Source organism: Megalobrama amblycephala, linkage group LG2 (genome assembly GCF_018812025.1).
Source record: "Megalobrama amblycephala isolate DHTTF-2021 linkage group LG2, ASM1881202v1, whole genome shotgun sequence".
Classification (NCBI taxonomy): Eukaryota; Metazoa; Chordata; class Actinopteri; order Cypriniformes; family Xenocyprididae; genus Megalobrama; species Megalobrama amblycephala.
The window spans coordinates 27,521,348-27,543,572 of record NC_063045.1 but is presented as its reverse complement, the minus strand read 5'-3'; the positions used below and the strand labels follow the sequence as shown (position 1 = coordinate 27,543,572).

The 22,225-nt window shown below is 36.9% G+C and overlaps 1 protein-coding gene across 1 annotated transcript in view; it reads right to left on the bottom strand.

Annotated features, from left to right (window-relative positions):
• Positions 1–2,679: 2,679 nt before the first annotated feature.
• lcor (ligand dependent nuclear receptor corepressor) overlaps positions 2,680–22,225 on the bottom strand; it is a 46,850-nt gene continuing 27,304 nt past the window's right edge. The window contains exons 3-7 of the mRNA XM_048169052.1: positions 21,974–22,053; positions 21,284–21,410; positions 10,728–11,066; positions 7,933–8,029; positions 2,680–6,107 (exon numbers count right to left, since the gene is read on the bottom strand). Coding sequence (XP_048025009.1) covers positions 5,051–6,107; positions 7,933–8,029; positions 10,728–11,066; positions 21,284–21,410; positions 21,974–22,053 — 1,700 coding nt within the window. The 3' untranslated portion in view covers positions 2,680–5,050. The remainder of the gene's footprint in view (positions 6,108–7,932; positions 8,030–10,727; positions 11,067–21,283; positions 21,411–21,973; positions 22,054–22,225) is intronic.

Sequence of the window (22,225 nt, the reverse complement as noted above, 5' to 3'; positions counted from 1 at the left end):
AAAAAGATGTGTTATGTTGAATAAAGGTGTGCCTATTCATTTTAATTTCACCATAATCAATAGAAAACAAAAGTTAAACTTGAAGGAATCGCAACATGACAACATAATTCTGGGCTTAACTAAAATGGTTTGAACAAAAATTGTAAAATGCATAAAAAAAAAAAAATCGCAGTTGTAAAGACACATTTAATCAGATATAATAAGACATCAATTTTGGAGTGCCTATGTGTCCATATTTGCCTCATCGCATTCTTTCTAATTTCACAACCGACTAGTTTAACTTAAAGAGTTATCAAACCAGTATCTTAAAACTGTATAACCACCCACATGATGTAGACCTGATGGTGTTTTGTGTGCATGTGAGAGTCTGGAGTGTGTATTATTTGTGGAGTACAAATGTGTGCCCTATTGATTTGAACGTGTGCTAACATCAATAAAGTTGTATTCAAAAAGAGACCCATGGTTCAGTTAAGCAAAGCATTCAATTTAAAAATACACCGGAGGAAAACAAAAATGTGACTAGCGTTATTTATAAACTGCTTCCTTGAAAAATAATAGTTGCGTTTTTGGAAACGTGTAAAAGTCAAGTAGAGGTCCTGATTTCTACTACTAAATGTAGAATCAGCTGCTCTGGAGTGATATCACCTGAGGTAATGCTGTTATGTGGATTTGCAGTGGAGGTTAAAAGAAAAGGCTATCTGAGCATCTTTTCAGAAAATAAATCATTATGAGCCACTTGAGACAAAACAAATGGCACTTCAAATGGTACAGAAACTGAGGTTGTAGCTGTCAGCGTCGATTTCCATTTCTTTGTGTAGCAGAAAAAAAGACAAATAAAAAGATTAACAGTAAAATAAATATAATATATTCATTTGTATATGTATAGATTTTTCTTCCATATAAAGGTATCTCTTGAAATTTTTGGAATGCAGTTTAAAAACAAGTTTACAAAGAGCACAAAAACAACAGAAGGTTAACATTTCCACCTGTCCCATATTCTCCCCTTCGAACCTCCATTTGTGTTTTTCACAAAAACACCCATGGCGGTTAAACCTGATGGTTAAACTGCTATTCAGAGTACAAGAAAAAGGGATTGTGTCTTACATTATCCATTGATGTTTGCCTTGGCGATCAACATTAGTTAACTTAAAGGATGGGACCCGTTATTGGCAAGATGTGAAATGTTAAGCGAAAATTTTGACTGTATTCAAAAAATTCGTTTTTCTGTACCTGAATGAAAAGGGTGTAAATATTGGTCAGTCAGACATGAAATGCCTCGCTTGCCATCCCTCTAATAGAAGACAAAAAAGAGGGTGCAATAGGAAAATAAAATTAATTTCCCAGAGTTTCAAATGCTCCTTTTCCACGTGCCCCTGAAAGGTATTTAAGGATGTGGCACAGAAAGGTGCATTTATTCCCAAGGATGAGGTATATTGTGCAAAGACTGTAGTTAATATAACATGTCTATGCACTTCTTGTACAGGTAGTTATGTCTGCATCGTTATCCGACTGACAAATATTGCGAACCCTTCTGTTGAATCTATCCTGAGATACGAAAGTACTGAAGGCTACAGGTGTACGTTTCAGAGAAACGCAAACAAAACAAACAAAAATAATTAAAAAAAATATTGAAAGAGCAGCAAGAGAAAAACTAAAACAGTCTGTTCAAAGTGTGAAATGTGAAAGTGCCATATTTTCTAAACAACTAGTTTCAGAAATTATTCCGAAATGGTTCTACATTCATTTCTGTAAAGACGGTTTAATTTCTTAAAGAGGAGGATGTTTTTGGACAGGGGGAGCAGTTAACCCTATAATACATTAATCATTGAAGTCAAATTAAATAAATATGTGGAAATGGCATGCACCATTGTGAATCAGACAGCTGATGATAAATTAGGTTGCAGAATGTACAGTAGCAATGTAAAAGTTCAAAACTTTCTAGATTAACAATAGGGAGGTTTCCCTTCAAAGGGGTCAAACATTTAAGTGCTGCAAAACAACTTCCAGTCATGGCCATCAGTGCAATAATTCATAAGTGCCAATTATAAGGGCATATATTCAATTATAATAGAATCTGTTCATACTAGTAGTACTAACAATCTAGTTGTAGCTACTGGTCTACTACTTATAATTTACTAGTTGCACTGCAAAGTAATATTTTATCTTGTTTTCCAGTAAAACTTTGAAGCGATTTTATTGGAGAATCCATCAAAATGTATACTTAACATAAGAAAAATAAATTTGCCAGTAGGGTAAGAAAAATTTAATTCAAGGGTTTCAAATATTCTCCTGAACCAAGAAAACATGTCTTGATTTACAGATTTTTAGATATTTTCTTAATATCTCTATTAAAACAAGACAGAAATACTAGTTAAGAAAATGTTTAAATGGCAAGGGTCAAGCAAAAATTAGTATTATTTTACATCACATTGAATAATAAATAACCTAATTGATAAGGACCGAACTAAATTCTAATTAGACACTTTAAACGCTCAGCATTGGTAAAGTGTTGGTACATTTGATGCCACATGACCTAAAGGGATTTACACTGCAAAGCTATAAGTATGAATTCTAACTCGGTTAACTTCCCTTCGACTTGCTTCATATATATATATATATATATATATATATATATATATATATATATATATATATATATATATATATATATATAGTCAATGGTTTATTATTGTATAAAGTATTAATAAAAAATAATCAGGATTCCTACTAATTTCAGTAACTAACAAACAAACACTAACAAAACTAAAATAAATTTTGATAAGATAACTGAAATAAAATGACCACCATACTTACAACTGTAGTGTTGTAGGATATTGTCCAATAAATTCAAGCCTAATATAAGGTGGAAAATTACTTGAATTCACTGGGCCCAGTACAAAATTGTAAGGGTGAGCCCAGGACAGTGTTCCTGGTTTTTTCCACCTTGATGAAAACCTGGCCACCAAGTGTCAGATTATAAATAATTAAACAGCCTCCACTGAACTGGTGCATGCCATTTACTTAAATGATTCAAATTAAATAATGAAATAAATAAAAGGTACATTTCAAAGAGTCAGTTTCATCATCAGAAACCCTGAAGTCTGAAGTATAATTTTTGTCACAGACTGGGTGAGCACCAGGCAGTGATATACCAGAATGCCCTTCAAACAACATCAAAGTGGAGCATGCCATTCCAAAAGCCTTCTCTTTGAAATCTTCACAGATCTATGCGCTTTTTCGGTTTTATATACATCAGATGATACACTTTAGATTTGAAAAGGGGCAATGTGACAATAAACAGTGAGGCAACACTAGACAAATCTGAGAATTCAAGCTGTCGACCACTGTATATTGAAGAGGTAATTTTTTCAAAACAAAATGAGCATGTTTGGGTCTAAGCTGCAGGACGGCGGGGGTCGTTGAAATGCTCCCCCTTTGATCTTGCAAGTCTCCTTTATGCTATCTGCTACTGCAAAAGCTACTTTAAAACACACCCAAACATATTCGCTATTATTTTTAAACAAAGTGCTATTTTCAGAGAGATCTCAGAAAATTCCCATCTGGCCAGGTGTTTCAAATGATAACATCCCACCGATATCTGCAATCCATGGCTCAGCTCGACACAACCTACGCCCGATATAAAGCCCTGCCCCTGACCCAACTCATTTACTGAGAGTGTGTCATAGGTTCCAGTTCAAGTAGGTAAGATGCATTGTTTCTCTAAAAACATGATCGCTATATTTGTCTCAGTTGCCCTGAGTTTTACATGAGGAAAAGAATCTATTCAGAGACAATAATTGGCTCTCTGAAAGAACGCAAATTTATAATATAACAGGGTTATGTGGTCATAACCCAACCTACATTTTCCCCCCACCTATGTTCCACCCTCCCCCAAAAAAAAACCTCTGCGAAAAATTCTTTTCTTTTTATAAATATACACGTCAGCGACTGACTATAAGCAGCGACGAGGGAGCAGCCAGAAACAGCCAAAAATTGACTGCGTGCACCCTCCCTCGAATAATTTTAGTAGAAAGATGTGAATTGGAAACACGTTCCTGTCCTGTGTGGTTTAAGTCGGCATTGTCCCTTCATGGGTTTTGAAAACCTTTTAAGAGAGAGGCTCTTACCAAGAGTAGAGTACTGTAAAATGAGTATTATGTAGTATGCCAGACAAAACAGTAAGTGCGTAATGCAAGCAGTGTCGAGGTAATCAGGTCTAATTGCCAGATTTAGGCTCTGGCGAGCGCCAGACTGAAAGTGTAGTGCAAAAGAAAGCGCTAGAGTTAAAGAAAAGTTTAGTTACAGTAAAGTAAAAAAAATCTTTTCAACATCACAAACATGCATCCCTGAATGACTAATCTTAAACTTCATTTTTTTAAATGGACGTGTCTAATTCTTAGTCTGTTTCAATGGTGCAGAATATAAAAGGAGGAAACTACAAAGAGTTGAAAGCAATTGTTTTTACCTGTTAATAGAAAAACGGGCCTAGGATTGATTCCTGGTGAGAATCCTTGTCAACTCCATTTGAAATAAATTAGTTTTAAAGATCATGAATTACTTCATAAACCTACCAATCAGAGGAGATAAATTCATTTTTGAAGGGTTATTTTTCAGCTTTGAATGTAACCCTTCAAACCCCACTTCTCATTTCTCAAAATGGCATGCCGTCCAAAACGCATGAGCATTAATGGAGCAGCTCGCAAAGTTCAGATGAAGGGGGCGAACAAAGAGTTAATCTGCTTGCTTTTCGTTTTTAATAAAATGTCTCTCTGTCGATACTCTCTTATGGCTTTATAACGCATTTGTTGCTTTGTTGTGAAAAATTTCAGCAAATGCTTGCAGTGTCAATGTGACCACTGATAACTGCCAATTTGTTTCTTATCCCCAGTTATCAGGCTTATATCCTCCCATCAATCCCTGCAGTTGTGCTCACCCAGATACTGCAAGTAAATTGGCACAATTAAAGCCCCATCCTCAACTCCAAATCTTCGTTTTTTTGTTTGTCAGAATCTAAAACTTTTTTTCCATTTTATGAGGTGTTCTGTGTAATCTACTCGACTTTGTCTCCTGTCCCCTGCAAGACATCCACTTGCGTTGCGATGGGTGTGGTGGCAGGCGTCGACGTGGATTCGGTTTCGGCGGCGATCCCAGAGTCTTGCCCTTCTGCCCTCATCATCAGTTTAAGCTTTTTCTTTGGTGGGTTCTTCAGTGTGCCCATCCTCTCTTTTACCTTGTACTCCAAGGTACTGTGGGGAATACCGTAGATGTTTTGCGCCTTTGAAACGCTCATCTTCCCACTCATCACCACAGCAATGGCTTCTTCTAGAATCTCGCTGTTGTACTGGCGATATCGTCCCCTTTTCTTTCGGGGTTGTTTGGAGCCTGTTGGGTCTGCCTCTGGATCTGATGTTGGGTACTGGGGTCCCAATGTTGGCTGTTCGAGGTCTGCCCCCCAGTACTCGCCCACTGCTCCTCCATCGAGAAGGCCTCCGAGAGCGGCCCTGCGACTCTGCTTTGGCAAGATGGCCCTCAGCTTCCTACTGAGCGCATTCTCCGAGTGCACGTTGCCCATAGCTATAGAGCTGTAACTATAGAGCTCCGAGGCATTCCCATGGGAGTCCCAAGACAGGTCCATGCCTCTGACTTGTGGAATCTTCAAGTCCACTGGAGGGGAATGTCCTGGTTCTTTCTTTACTGTGATGGAACCAGTGTCATGGGACTTTGTACCCTTGGTGAACAGGCCTTGGTTCTCCTGGAAAAGGGGCAGGTCATTTAGGTCACTAAGATTGCCACCAATTTGTTTGAGCTTCAGGAGGCCGTCTAGATGGGATTTTCCCCATGTTCCATCACGTGAAAGAAGGGACTGGGCTTGGCTGTTGAGGAGACCCACGGACTCTAGGCTAGCCAAAGAAAGAGGTGTGGGTTGGCTAAGGAGGCGATGTTTCTGGTTCAGGAGTTCCTCTTTTATGAGGAGCGAGCGGGCCAACGGTGGCTTGAGGGGTCCAGAACCAATACAATTCTCCCTTATCCCATCATGCAAGCTTCTCGGTGGCAAGCCATCCTCATCGTCCACATCTCGATAGTTGTGATCAGCTCTCTGGGAACGCCTAATTAATGGAAAGATAAAATGTTCATATGTGAGAATGTTACTGGAATGAAGTCTTGTACTTAATGGAAAGGGGCAATACTTTTGTCTCCTGAAAGTGAATAGGGCACTTTCCATGAATAAAGGACACTTTGGTGTTCCAATATTTTTTGTAAAGAGTAACAAATACCACTTTTTTTTAGATGTCCAACAATTAGTCAAATGTTATCATTTACACATATCTGATGAACTGATAAACAATTATAGTAAAAACAATTTATTTAAATTTTTTAACTTTAATTGAATTTAAATACCATAAACATAATATTTGTTTCCAACATTTTGCACTCAACCTTGTTACCACATAATTCCTGTAGTAAAATGTAAAAAAAAAAAAGACATGTAAATAACCTTGTTGTATTTTCTTGATTTTTACACAAATTGCAATGTTAACTGCATTTGTCAAGCTCAATCGTTCAGCCCAATTATCAAAGATGTTGGAGAAAATTAATTTTTTTTGTGCTGTCAAATGATTAATCACTATTAATCGCATCCAAAATAAAAGTTTGTTTACATAATATATGTGGGTGTACTGTGTATATTTATTATGTATATATAAATAAACACACATGCATGTATATATGTATACATGTAAATATTTCTTAAATATATACATGTATGGGCCCTATCATACATCCGGTGCAATGCAACGGCAGGCACAACGCAAGTGTTTTTTGCTAGCTTCAGCTTGACGCAGTTATCATTTTCATGTCCAGCACCCACGTTGTTTAAATAGCAAATGTACTCCTGCCCATCTGATCGCTCATGGGCGTCCTGGTCTGAAAACGAGGTGTGTTCAGGTGCATTGTTGGCGTGTTGCTATTTTGAGGCAACTGAAAACGATTGCGCCATTGACCAACAAAAACCTGGTCTAAAGTCAATGACGCAGTATTTTTTTTTTTGTTATTTAAAGGGCACGTTAGTAATATGCGCCTATAGGCAGGTGCACAATGCGCGTACATTCTGCTTGTTACACACACACAGGGATGCGCAGCAGAAAACAAAAATGCCAAATATTAAAAATGAAAGTATTTTTACCCAGTATTTAATCTCGTCAGGTTGAGGGTGTCTATATTCTGCCATGTAAATATCAATCTGCCATGGTGCAAGTTATCCATAAACTATCACCATTGTGCTCTGATGATACTTCACTCAGATTACTCTATTGCTCTGTTCTTTCAAGTGTCAGCTAAATTAATTAATAATAATAAATAAATTTAATTCTTGCACACTGTACAAATAATGTCATATACAGTAAAAACTGCTGGAACACATCGTTCTGTATCAGGTTTATACAAACTTCACTACACAGAGGCACTTAATGGGTGTTTTTTGGCATATCCCAGTAACAATTTCTTAACCTAAAACAGTACAATTTTAAGGACACCTGTACATTGTATAAATGTTTATTGTGTTAAACACTGGCGCAGCAACAGTCTTTCTACAATCTTTGCATTACATGGTTTGGCTTTAAATACTAGATAGTAAATTTAAAATTATAGATGATGCTTTTCACTTACTGAAGCTTGTGTCAGGTGATGATTCTGCAGTATTCATTTTTTAAACTACCTCGAACAAAAGCGAAACATAAAATAAGCATCTAGTATTCAGACTATACTAAAAACTAATTTTAAGGCCACTGATTCACTGTTACAGTCATGTGTACAACACACATGCCTGTAATGGTTGCAATGCCACAAAGGACTTTGTAAACATGCCATGTGCAGAATGAGACCTCTAAACGGAAAGCTGTATTTTTTTTAACAATGAAAAAAAATACTTCTTACCCCTTAACTGTGGGCATGATTGAGAAACCATGAGAGCTTTTCATTGAGACACTACCATGACTATGGTTCTTCTTAGTTGAGAGGTCAAGGACTCCATCTGCAAATAAAACGTCATCATATTCTAAGACCAAACTAAAACAAAATCAGTGGACCAAACTGAATCAAACCATCTAGTTTTCCTTTAAAGCTGCAGTCCGCGATTTTTCCTCTTTGTCTCCATCTCTTGTTTAAAACCTGCAATTGCAGTCATATGCGGAACAGTTATCTGTACGTGCGTTGTGCCTCGGCACAGCTCGTCAGCGTGGATGAATCTAATGCTTGCTGTCAGTCACCGCACCGGTGTGGATACTGAACTTCAGAATCACAGATTCTACGTCTTGAAGGTATGACCAATATAAGAATTTTCACTGGAAAATATCATCTGAACAAGTAAGTAACATGTTTGCCACTTTTGTTCTGACCAACTGAGGGGAAAAGCATTAGGCCTACAACAAATCACGCTGCCAATATTAATTAAATCTAACGATCGCTTTGCTCGGATCATGCCAAACCGTGCAAATTATTATTACTGTTATATTGTTCTCAAATTGTTAATGTTAACAACATCAGCATTGCGTGACTATGTGTATATTATGTGCATATTGCGTATATTGCGCGACTATGTGTATCTTATCCTCTCTATTGTAGCTTATGATACTCTGAGCACTGCCTATAACTTTTATTGTGAGCACTTCTTGTCTATTTGCCCTATTTCCTCACTTGTAAGTCGCTTTGGATAAAAGCGTCTGCCAAATGAATAAATGTAAATGTAAATATTAGCGTTACCTGTAGATTTCAATTTCTGTAGCCAATCCACAGTCCAAAGTCTTTTGCTTTTTGACTACCGGTGAATCTCCAGTTGTCACTGATGATTGTCATTTGGATCTTTCTGGGTTACAATCCACCATCAAAATGACACATTTAATTATTTAAACTGCTGTTTGAAAAGGCTATAAATGATCCGCTACAAGCAGCGTCCTTATGTGATAAAACTGACTAGCCTGAACGGGACTCCTTCCTTTCTGTTTACGGACGTGACGTAATGATGCACAGAGGAACTGCTGCATGCTCAAACTTCTCGCGGAAATCCGCCATGTCGCTCTTATTATAAAACATTATTACAAGCTTACCGTTGTGAATCGAGACAAGAAAATTAGATAGTTTTGAACACTGGCTGGTTATGTACTTGCTCAAAAATTGATTTTGGAAAATTTTTAACCAAAAAAAGTTGCGGTCTGCAGCTTTAACCATATATAGATCCAACGTTTTGATATTTTATTCCAGATAGTCTTGAAAGATCTTTACATGCTCTTCATGAGGTTCTGGTTCTACTTGAAATAATTTCTTTAATAACCACAGTTGTCGGAAACACTGTAATATTCACACAAGATGCAAAAACACATCTATATACAACAAATGTATACAGCTGTAGAAACACCATTATGCAGTGAGCTAATTCTCAACCAAAACAACATTCTGTCTCAAAACTTCAAACGTCAATATATTTGATATTATTTTGTTTGCAATATAAAATTGACCATTAAAGTGAATATTGTTATGATTTTAAAGCATTTTTTTTCTTAATACTGTGCCAGTACAATAGTTACAGACATACATAGCGCATTTTCAGGCAAATATTTTAACCTTATTTAAGTAATTTTTGCATATCAGTTCTTTTGAATGAAACTGCTCAAAACACAGATTCATAATTTGCCCTTCAATCATAATTTATTCTCTCTCTCTCTCTCTCTCTATTAAGATATATATCTTTCAGTCTAACACAACTGCTCAAAACACAGATTCATAATTTGCCCTTCAATCATAATTTATTCTCTCTCTCTCTCTCTCTCTCTATTAAGATATATATCTTTCAGTCTAACACAATCAGAGTTATATTAAAAAAATATTTTAGCTTTATAATGGGAGTGAATGGTAACCCAAAAATTTTGAAGCCCAAAAAAGCACATCCATCCATCATAAAAGTAATCCATGTGGCACCAGGGGGTTAATAAAGGCCTTCTGAAGCAAAGCAATGCATTTTTCTAAGGAAAATATCCATATTTATAACTTTATAGATTATAATCACTAGTTTTCAGTAACGTCTGTCCGCTCATTCACGAAAGAGTCGAGTTCTGGAGTATGACGTAGGATGCTTAGGTACTTTCTCTCGTAAGCTTAGGTGAGAGTAGACACCTCTTGCGGTTTAAACAAGGGCTGGACAACAAAGTTAAGCTTTTGCTTTTGCTATCCTTTGCGCTTCCGTGTTCGTCAATACCCCCCATGCATCAGGTCAAACTTCACTCTTCTGTTGGAATCGGCTCACGTAAGGATGCCAGTGATTCTAGTTTACAAATTTATAAATATGGATATTTTTCTTACAAAAACGCATTGCTTTGCTTCAAAAGGATTTTTTAACCCCCTGGAGCCGTATGGATTACTTTTGATGATGGTTGGATGTGCTTTTTTGGGCTTCAAAATATTGGTTACTATTCACTCCCATTATAAAGCTGGGAAGAGTATTTTTTTAATATAACTCCGATTGTGTTTGACTGAAAGAGGAAAGTCATATACACCTAGGATGGCTTGAGGGTGAGTAAATTATGGGTAAATTATATAATTTTAATTTTTGGGTGAACTAACCCTTTTAAGGATGTTTTAAAAATATACAAATATGGGAAAATATATATTGTTTGCAGCACATTGCAAAACAGCAGTAATAATAATTTAATAATAAATATGAACAAAACTGGTCTCACCTTGTTCACTGGGTTCTGTCTCTGGTTTCTTGACGGTAAGGTCCAGTGGGGAGTCCTGGTCTGCCATGAGAAGCTTGCTGAGGACGGGATTCTGTGCGGAGGCAGCGGTGCCGGTACCGGTGCCGCCACAGACGGGAGCAGGTGTGGAGGCGTCCGGGTCCAGCGAGGGCGCTTTCGGCAGGCTTTGGTCCTTGGTGCCGTTGGGCTGGGACTGGGGTTGGGGTACGTCCTGAGTTGAGCTGGTTTTTGAGGTATATTCGGCAGCGAACTGTCGGATCATTCGCTGCATGATCTCACGAGCCACTAGAGGAATGTGGGGGTCTGTAAATCTTGGGAGGTCTGGTGAGAGAAATATTAGAAGGGATACAATGAGCCAATGAATGCATTTAGTGTATATATAAATTACTTTAAGATATAGAGAAATTCATTTTAGCTATAAAATATAAAAATCTATCCTCCAAATATTTTGGTCACACTGTAAACCCTAGTGCTCAAAATACTTAATTGGTTTGAGTAGGACAAACTTAAATTTAACAAATTAGTTCAGTTAAATTAACTGTTATGAGTTTTTAGAACTTTCTTTTTCTTTTGAGTTCACAGCACTGACATATTTCAAGTAAACTGAACTGTTTTATTGTTTTGAGTTGTATGAACTAATTTCTTTTAGACTAACTTGGTATTTCTATTTCCCATGCTTTGCCCATGGCACTCGAAGAGTAAATGCTAAAATTAAGTGTTATATAAAGTTTTTTTGTACAAAATTAATAGATAAGGGAGATTTAGTAGTGATTAATGTTTTGTTATGCTAATTTAGAAGAGTTTCTTTTGATGAGGGATTTTGGAGAGTTACCATCATGATGACAAGTGGCGCATGCAGCTTGGTTTGAGAGCAGGTAAGTTACATGTTTTAAGTTGCTATACTCATTCAGTAAGTGTTATACCATGCTAATGTTAACATGTTAGCAAATTAGCAAGTTCCCATTTTCTGAATTTTTTTTATTAGGCTTTACAGTGAAGTAAATAAGTCATTTGATTTGGAAGACCTCAAAATAAAAAAGTTAATTAACTAAATATTTTATGTTAAGCGCTATCAAAGTGTATGAGTTAGCTAACTTAGTACTTCAAGTTAAGAGCAATTATCATGCACGAGTACTACAAACTCAAAACTTGACAGTTCTGCTTACTCAAAACTGGGAACATCATAACTAAAAAAAATTGAGGTAACTGATTTACAGTGCACTCCAACGGTATTTACTGTTCACACTTTACACCAGTGATATTTTGGTATCATTGAGATTCTATAGGTTTTAATTATATTTATTTTTATTCAGTTTATTTTATTTTAATTTTAGTTAAAGTTTTAGCCATTTTGTTGTTTAGTAACATTTTTATTAGTTTTTTATATATTATACATTTTTATTTCACATATAGTTTTTGTTATTTTAGCATATCAATTTGAAGTACATGAATTAGAAAAGTTTTCTTGGCAACTAGCTGAAATAAAACAAGTTAGCGCACTAAGTTTACTTTATTTCAGTTAACGTTTCTTTTATAGTAACAAAGATTCCCACGCATCCTGGAAACCTGAAAATCTGAAAAAATTTTACAGTCCTGGAAAACACAAGGAAAATGAGAGAAAACATCAATTGTCCTGGAAAATTCTCTCTTTATAAAAAAATGCTCTTGTTCATTGAAGAATAAATAGTTTACAATTGGGTCCAAAACAATTAATGCTACTAACAGAAAGTGCTATGCTCTGAACTGCTGAGTTTTGACACATAAGAGAATTATTTTGAATTACGCTGTTTAATGAAGCTGTGACGTAATGATGCTGTCTTGTGTCGGTGGTTGCACTTGCAGGAGGAATTAAGTGTTTGAATGTTTGCAGTGAATACCTAAACTTGTTAATTTGTATTCTTGCAAAGTAATAATTTTGATATGGTATATGCAAGGTCTTGGCACAGCAAACTACAGCATGCATGACAGCATTAGCCCGAGAAAGGGTAGCAAATCGATATGTAAAGCTTATTATTTAGTTTCAGAAATGCTGAAACTTCTTGCATCCCCATGACAAACTGTTTTTCTTAGTAATCCTTTCATATGGTCCCCCTAGTTTTAGAAACACATTCAGCGATTCATTCACTCCTCATGCAGCACTGACTAGTGTGGTAAACACAAAGCTTAGGCAAAGACTTTAGCTCAGTCCTGTTTGAAATTAAGGTTGTGCTATATATATTGTATATGGTAATATAATAGTAAGCTACTTATATAAACTTAATAAAAGCAAGATTGCAAATGTGATATTGATTTTCTGTAACAGTTTACTAAACAAGAAGTTACTTACATTTTAGACAAAATATTGTCTGTTCAACCAACAAAAACAAAGCCAAAGCAGAATGTTTCTTAGCAACACACAGTGAGGTTTTGTTTCTGAATGAATCTGCAATTTTGAACAAATCGTTTGAGAAAGTGATTTGATGACCCGTTCACACAGACAGTCATTTACTTTGTTCGTAAATGAATAAGTGTTTTGAATTAATTGTTTGTTTGTTTGAAATTACTCCAATGACTCGCTCATTAATACTCTGGTGTCGGCAACTGCGCCGGCTCGTTTTCCTGGATTTTCTTCACGTAGCAGAATTGACTTTTCATTTTTTGTCATATAGATAAAAGTAATACATACAGTTTTTTATTCCTAAGTTCTTTATTCTAAATTGCGATATAGACTAGTGTCTGTGAATATTAAACCGCAAAAAGACAGTTTAAATATGAATCCTGCATGTTCTATGTGTCTCTGTGTGAATGAATAGGGCAGACGTGGTTTTGTTTTATCTTCTACACATAACTTACATCAGTAAACATGACTTATTGGCTTTTCCCAAAAAATCTTCTCGGTTACGAATGTAACCTTGGTTATCTGAAGAGGGAACGAGACGCTGCGCTGAAATTACGCTGCGGGAATGCTCTGCGTGATTCTGTCGTGAAGCACATGTGAAATCAGTCCAATGGCGTATCGAGATGTCAGAAGTGAGTGACGTCACAGACCAGGAAACTATAAAGCAGGCTAAAAAACAGTGAAGCAAAACTGAAGCAAGTCGCTGATTGGCACGCAGGAGATATGGCAAGGCAACGCAGCATTTCGTTCCCTCTTTAGGGGACCAAGGTTACAGTCGTAACCAAGATGTTCCCTTTCAAGAGAATTCGCACTGCGTTGAAAAGATGCTGTGGGAACGCTTATACCCACGCCGCCATAACGACAGACAATACAACCTAGGCCCTAGGTGTGGAGCTCAGGTCCAAGTCATCACAAACATCCTGAAGTGAAACTCCTGACACTAGAGCTTTAGAGGCAGCCATACTCCTAGCAGAATGGGCTCAGACTGCCAAAGGGGAAGGCAATCCAGCTAATTCATAAGCAAGAGAGATAGCCTCGAATATCCACTTGCTCATTCTCTGCTTAGATGCTGAAGAACCTTTGTTAGGGGGTCCAAAACAAATAAACAACTGTTCAGATTTACGGCACAGGGCAGCTCTGTGGACGTAAATGAAATGACGTGGACGGTGAATCGCTCTGTACCAACAGGGCAGTTAACTGGGTCCAACTGATGACCACTGCACCAAGAAGTGAAAACTTCAGGGCATACAGCATCCTTGTGGAGGGAGCTCTGGAGCAAATAATGGTCTCAATAACCTCAGTTGAGAGGCCAGAGCCTACAAGCTGGGCCCCATCAGAGGCCAAGCTCACAGCTTACACAGTTCTGGGCGGGGGTGAAGTATTGAGCTCCCTGCCTGAGACAGAAGGTCCCTCGGTATCTCCCAGGGAGAGCTGTCGAGGAGATACTAGATCCGAGAACCACACTCTGCCCGGCCATCACGGGGCAACCAAGGTGAGATGAATCGTGTCTCGTGAACTCTTTCCAGAACTCCCGGGAGCAGAGCGATTGGGGGACAGGCGTATAGACGTAGCCTTGGCCACATCTGAAACATGGCATCCATCCCTTGGTCCTGAGCCACCACTGCAGGGGTCTCATGTACATCTGCTAGCTGATGCGACTGAGCTAAAATCAACCAACTGTCGATGTAGTTCAGAATGCGGATGCCTTGTAAAAGCAGAGGTGCCAGAGTCGCATCCATGCATTTGGTGAAAGTGCGGGGTGATAAAGCCAGACCGAATGGAAGAACCCGTTACTGGTATGCTTCACCCCTGAAAGCAAACCTCAGAAACTTCCTGTGTTGTGGAAGTGTGGACACGTGGAAGTATGCGTTCTTGAGATCTATCGTGACAAACCAGTCCTCGGATCTGATCTGAGCTATGATTTGTCTCAAAGTTTACATTTTGAATTTTAGCTGCATGATTGGCCGATTCAGTTGACGCAGGTCCAAAATGTGACTCAGCCCCCCACCCTTCTTCAGAATGATGAATTAACGTCTGTAAAACCCTTTTTCTCTGACTAATAAGGGAACCAGCCTCTCGAGGCTGGCCTCGGGTGTTATTTCTTTCTGTGGGGAGCTTGGGAAGCAATGCTCTGCTCTTGTACCGTGCAGTACGAGGAACTGGCCTTTGTTGTTTGGGGCTGCTCCTGCTCAGCAGCCCCAGGGACCTGAGAGCGATGGGGAAAAAGCTTCTGGAATGACGCCCCTTGCTTGTTGGCCTCCTGGACCCTTTCGAGGACTGTATTCACAACGTCGCCAAAGAGGCCAGGGGGCGCTAGCGGGGTGTCCATGAGGAAGCTCTTATCTTTCTCTTTAATTGCACTGAATTTTAGCCAAGGGTGTCTTTCCATCACCACGCAAGGCTGCCATAGCATGACCGATTGATCTGGCCGTTTTCTTGGTGGCCCGGAGAGATAGATCTGTGGCCCGACGCAACTCAGCAACTGCGTCAGGGCCAATTCCCCCGTCCTCATTCAGGTCACCAAGCACATCTGCCCGGTGGGTCTGCAACAGCCCCATAGTGTGAAGGCATGCTACAGCCTGTCCAGCCACAGAATATGCTTTGCCCACTAAAGCTGATGTTGTACTTACTGGCTTAGTGGGCAGCATCTGGGCCTTTAGGGACAATGCAGACTGAGGAGAGAGATAGCTCGCAAGTGTCTCTTCCATCTTAGGCATCGCCCCATAACCATGTTCTTTATACCCTACTATAGAGGAATAGTTTGATGTCTGTGAACTATAAACTCTATAGGAGGCTGGTTTCTTCAATGATCTCGACACCTCAGTGTGGAGATCAGGAAAAAAAGGAAGACCCCGACGAGGAGGTTGTGCTTGTGAGGGCAGGAAGCGTTCATCAAGTTTACTTTTTGGATGAACGTCCTGCTTCTTAGCTGGCCAATCAATCTGGCAACAGTGCAAGACACAACCTCTACCAGTTCCTCATATGCAAGGGAATAAGGTGGTGAATCCTCAACTTCCCCTGCATCGATGCTTTCCACATCCAACTCCTCAGAGCGAACCCCACAATCTAGATCATCGCTGTGACTCAGCAGCAGCAGGACCCGAACCGAGGGTAAAGTGAGCTTGAGCACCCTCCTCGAAGTATATATAAATAAATGCAGGCTTGATGAGAATGAGACTTCTTTCAAAAACATAAAATTTTTTAATATATCCAATCTTTTGACCTGTACTGTATATAATTTAAAATATAATAGGAATATACAAAATTTTCTTCACATGATGTGCAATAATACATGAGATCACAAAAATCATGTATGTTTTCTGTTAAGAGTGAACATTATATTAATGTTAATATAATAGTTGATATGATCCTGTTATCAGCATGCTCACAGATGTTTTTTTTTTCTTTTATCTCACAGATTTGCGAATCATAGTGACCAGATATTGGCCCACATTGGACTGCATGAATATGATAGTGAGATCACTGACTGGAAGCAGGAAAGTTTTTTTCCCCCCTCCAGTGAATAGAAACATCAAACACTTTGGAATGTCAGGTAAGTGATGTTCACTTATATCTTTGAACAGGATTTATTTCCAGGTAAAACTGTACTCAAAATGTGCCTTTGATTTATATTGTTGTTAACTATATTCTAAAAATAAACTACTAAATAAAACCAAATTTGTCCTCATGTTATTTCTTGTAGTCTTTCTTAACAAAATGTGTGTTACAAAATTTAAATCAATGTATTGTTTTATTTGAATGAGTAGGCAGGATAATGTTCACATCATTTTGAAGCAAAAATTCTAGGCTTCTACATTCAGTACCCAGAAGTCTTGTGGACACATATTTAGTATTTGTTTTCTGGCCTTATTTCTGTGACTTAATTTTTTGTTTTTTTCAATAACCACGCATAAACATTATTCTCTCAACAATACAAAAATGTACATACATGTTGCTCACATATTATGGTAGCCTAGTTCGTGCTGAATACGGTGTAATGACACTTTTGTTTAATGGGCCATTCTACAGAATTGGTGCAAAGTCAAACTTGGAATGTCCCGAAAAAAATGTGTCTTTTTCCACAAATTTTGTATACGCATTGTATGTATTGTATAATATCCAAGGTACACATTTCTAGTAATTGTACAGTTAAGTTTTGGAATATTTTTCCTCTCCCTAAATTTGTCACTAAATTTGTCACTACCAAAACACAAACAGTAATTTAATAAGAAATGTTACATTTCCCTATTAAGATTTTGTTTACATCTACCTTGTAAATATATTTTAGTTTTTTTTTTTTTTTTTTCACAGGTAAATCAATAACAATTACAATTTTAACAATATTTCAAGTTTAATTTATTTATTTGTTGTATTTTTAATCCAATCTTTGTTTGTAAAAGGCATAAAGTTTATCATACTGATTTCAAAGTTAAGGATTCATTAGTTTGAATATACATTGAACCAAACACTATAATAAAACCTTAGCTAATACTTCAATATACTTTATTTTTGACAAAATATCCCAAGTTTCGGTCGTGACTGCACATTTTCGGTAGTGACAGTAATGTGTTGGTAGCCACCACATCACATCACAGAATTTTAACTCGCATACTAAAACAGTAATGATTTGCATAATAAGATTCGCATAACTGTAATAAAGTTTTATTTCCCCCAAATAAACGACTGCGTTCCCTTTTCTCACTACCGAAACAGTCACAACCAAAACATGTGGTGAAGTTTCAGTAGTGACAATTTTAGATGCTTTTGAGTTCTGAACAGTTGTACACACACACACAAACCAAATTTTATAGAATAACCCCAAAAAACAATTATGTTGTTTCAGTTGACAATTTTAGATACTTTTGAGCCTAGCTCAAAGATGCTAATCAGCACATGGTTACCTAACACAGTTCTGAACAATTGTACACACATAAAAACTAAATCTTATGGAATAACACCCCCAAAAAAGTTTGCTTAATTGCAGAAAAAAATGTGTTTGGTAGTGACGTTCCTTAAAATTACACACAGATTTTCAGACTTTTGAACACATTTAACTTAAAATGATGGTACCCTTCTACTATGAAGGGAGGGAGGGACACAGGAATATTTCCTGATCAAAAACGTAGAAGTGTGGTTAAAATCAGTCTCAGCCAATGGACTAAAACATTCAAACATGGGACACTTTTTTTTTTAACAAACAGCAGTGACAGAATATCTAAACACTTTGACACAAATACAAAATGAAATACCATTCATAAACATCCTTTAAAAGCCGCGATTGCAATTGACCCTCTTCATCTGGGTCTAATTCGGGCTCAATTTGATACAGCAATATAGACGCTATATTTACATTTTGACTGAAGCAAAGGATGGTAAGGGGCGTGTCGTTTCCGGATGCTTCAGCGCGAATCATGATACACTGGGCCAGCTACCAACCTGCTAACCAATCTGAGCACAATGCATATTTCGGAGGGAGCAGCTTCATAGAAGCAGGAAGTCAAACGAGCCGTTCATATGACAGTGGAAACAGAGGTGTAGAATAAATGTAAAATATATGAAAAATGCAGTGTTTTCAAAAAAACGAAGCATTAAGACATGATAAACTGTGCCCCAAGTACACAATAAAGCCTAGAAAAAAAACCACTTAACCACCCCTTTAAGACCGTTATTTGCTGCCACCTATTGGTGGTAATTTTAAAAGTATCAGTCATTTTTTTTTACTGTTCAATATTGTAATTATTTTAAAACATTAATCTCATAGCATTATTTATGCAATTGTGATATCTTGTTTGTTTATGCTATAATAATTCATTACATTATTATTTATGATTGTTTGGATCATTTTATTAAATAGTTTATAAATGTATTATGAATATGCTATAACAATTTAAGATGAATATAGAAAGTGTGCTCTACAAAAAAAAAAGGCTGAACTGAAATCCATCAATTATAGTCAATTAAAACAAAATTAAAACTACGTTTTTAAAGACTTCTGGAATATATTACTTTAGGCCATGAATCTGTGATCCTAGTCTTTTACTCTCATCATAATGAAATTTGAAATGTCCTTGAAAATGAACCCTGAAAAATGTTCTTTATGGTTTTAGTGAGCTATAATAACACTTCTTCACACACATTTGAACAAGTCTTAGGTATTTTGCAATATTGTTATTGAACAGCCAGGTGAACATGACTTCAATAAGTTAATATTTGCCTAAAAGTACCTCTCTCATTAATTTTTCTCTTTCATGAATTTTATATCTTATAACACTGTATTATCAAACTATTTCACAGTACACTTGGTTACTGCCATTGTTAAAATCAAAGCCACTGCATTTGGCAGACAAGACTGTGAAAACATTTCCTATAGGGCAGTAAAGTTCTGCAGGCTTGCAAAAAGGGAAGACCATTTCCTTTAGAGTATAAAACATGAAATATAAACCTCAAGGAAGGAAAACAACCTGAAAACATTTGAACCCCAAAACACTTATTTTGGACATATACATGAGGATGTTGTTTACTGTAGAATATGTGTGCATATGTGACATATGTAGAGGGGTGGGACAATGAAACGGAAACATCTTGTTTTAGACCACAATAATTTATTGGTATAGCGTAGGGCCTCCTCTTATGACCAGTACAACATCAGTTTGTCTTTGGAATGACAGATACAAGTCCTTCACAGTGGCCAGAGTAATTTTAAGCAAGATAAGTGGAAAAGGAGAATTTAAATGAATTTTTTTTTTTTTTTTTTTTTTTTTTTTTATAGACTCATTTATAACATTTTAGATATTTATAAAAAAGACACATTTATAACATTAAATAGAACATTTTGACATAACCTCAAGTAAATTACATGTTATATTGTGGTGTTGTCAAATGTTTTGTTTTCAGAATTGTGGAGAAAAGTGATCTCTATTTAAAAAGCATTTCTTTATATTGGAGTCCAAGTTCAAAATAAAACAAACCGCTCCATTTTAAATGCGAGCTGTCTGAACGACTGCCAGCGGGGAATTAAACAGGAAGTGTTTGTCAGATGTCACAACAGGTTTTGCGAGAGAACACAAACAGCTTTGCAAGGGAACGCACAAGTTTTGCGAGGGAACGCAAATAGCTTAGTGAGAGAAAGCAAATTTTTGCGAAGGAAAGCAAATGTCTTTGCTAGGGAAATCAAAAGTTTTGCGAGACAACGCAAAAGCTTAAAAAATAAATAAATAAATGTCCTCCCATCCCACATTTTTTCCACCACTATGTCCCTTTAGGGCTCCATTACAAGTGCACTGATTGGAGAGGCTTGTGTTTTTCTTTCAATTTTCTGGATCACTTATTACTTAACTGTTAGATTTTATGAGATAAAGGGGGGAAAAAAAGAAAAGCGGCCACAACAAATTGGCAACATATATCGGCCATCGGCTACCCCGATTTCCAAATATTGGCATCAGTCATGCATATATAAGCGTGAAACCTCCAACACTATATTGGCCAGTGTTTCAGTTTCATTGTCCAACCCCTGTGTACATGAAAGATATGATTGCACACTCACTTGCAGAAAGTTTTATTCATCAATGTTTCGGCACAAAGCCTTTGTCAGCTGGACCAGTGTGTTGTAATTGGTGAACTGCTTCAAGCATGTTTGAGAAATGTCACGCTCTTTACCATCAACACACTACTAACTCAACCAGGCCCCGCCCCTTTACATTGCATATTCCTTGGGTGGGAATGTTTTAAATGATGAATATTGTGATGTGTTCGCTCCTGGAAGAAAACTCAAGACTACAATCAATGCATTTCAATCAAACTCAAGACTACAACGGAGGCAATTCAGGGAGTTCAGAAATTGATACACACTGATAAAGAGAATAACTCCCTTTGGAGTGTAATTTTGCAGGTGTATTTCATGTTTTTTAAGAATTTTCAATTCTTTCAAAATGGATTTTTGCAATATCACAACTATTTGGTCTTATTTTTAAATGACATTATTTTAATTCACCACCATAACTGCCTTTGTTTATAACAAATAACTTTAAAAAAGAAAAAGAAAAACAGACAATTCAACTAAAATTGATCATAGCCAAAACTGGAAAGTGTTTACACATTCTTCAACTAATTTGGTTTCAGTTCTTATAATGGTCACTATAATGTGTGCAAATGTGTGTCTTACCCTTTCTATAGAAGACAACATTGAGGAAATCCTCTGCTTGCTTCTCAAGTTTGTTAATATTGGACTGCTCTTGCTTGAAGCTGTCCGCTTCTGATAACACTTGGTTATTCAAACCAACCAAATTTTCCTAGAGAGGAAATAAATTGAGAGACTAAATTAATCAAATTAAATAGCAAATTAATCAGATTTGAAACTTCATTAATAAAATAATTGCATTCAGAAAAAAATTACTTGGTCTTTTTTACCTGAAAAATGGATGTGTAGTCAGTGCTATATGACCATGTTTTACCAATGTACCACTCAGACTGTTAGCTGCTAAAACTGTCAGCAAATTTGTGAATACAAAATACTGCCATTTACTTTCAAAGAAAGAAAAAGATGATTTATCGTTTGAGTTCCTTTACAGTTCACCTGTCACATCTGAAGAGGTGTTGTCAACTAATACCTTAACAAACACTACAAGAGATATGATAATAATTACCTGTCATCTGAATGATAAACAATCCTGGAAGTGTTAATGAGTATCTCCTATGTTTTTCTTTTTATTCAAAGCCAGTGATCAATCTACTACAGATGTATTTAAAGTGCTGCATGGTTGAAAACATTGCATGACTCAAGGTGAAATGTGAAATTGCTAATGCATTGTTTGTGGAAATACATAGATAAGAAAATAAAAGTGAGATTAATTACCTTCACTTTTTCACGTCTTAAGCAGCAAAAGAGACAATTTTCATTAAATGACCAATCTGACACACCCTCTGGCTCACAATCTGTAAGAAAAAAGAAATTGTATTACTGAAGTGCTATCCTTTTACAAACAAACACTGCAAACAATGGCAACAAACATTTAAAAAGAGTAATATTCTGTGTTTTTCTTGCGCTGACAATTTTTCAGTAGCAACCCAAACAATATTTTGTCCATGTGCTATGTTTCTTATATCA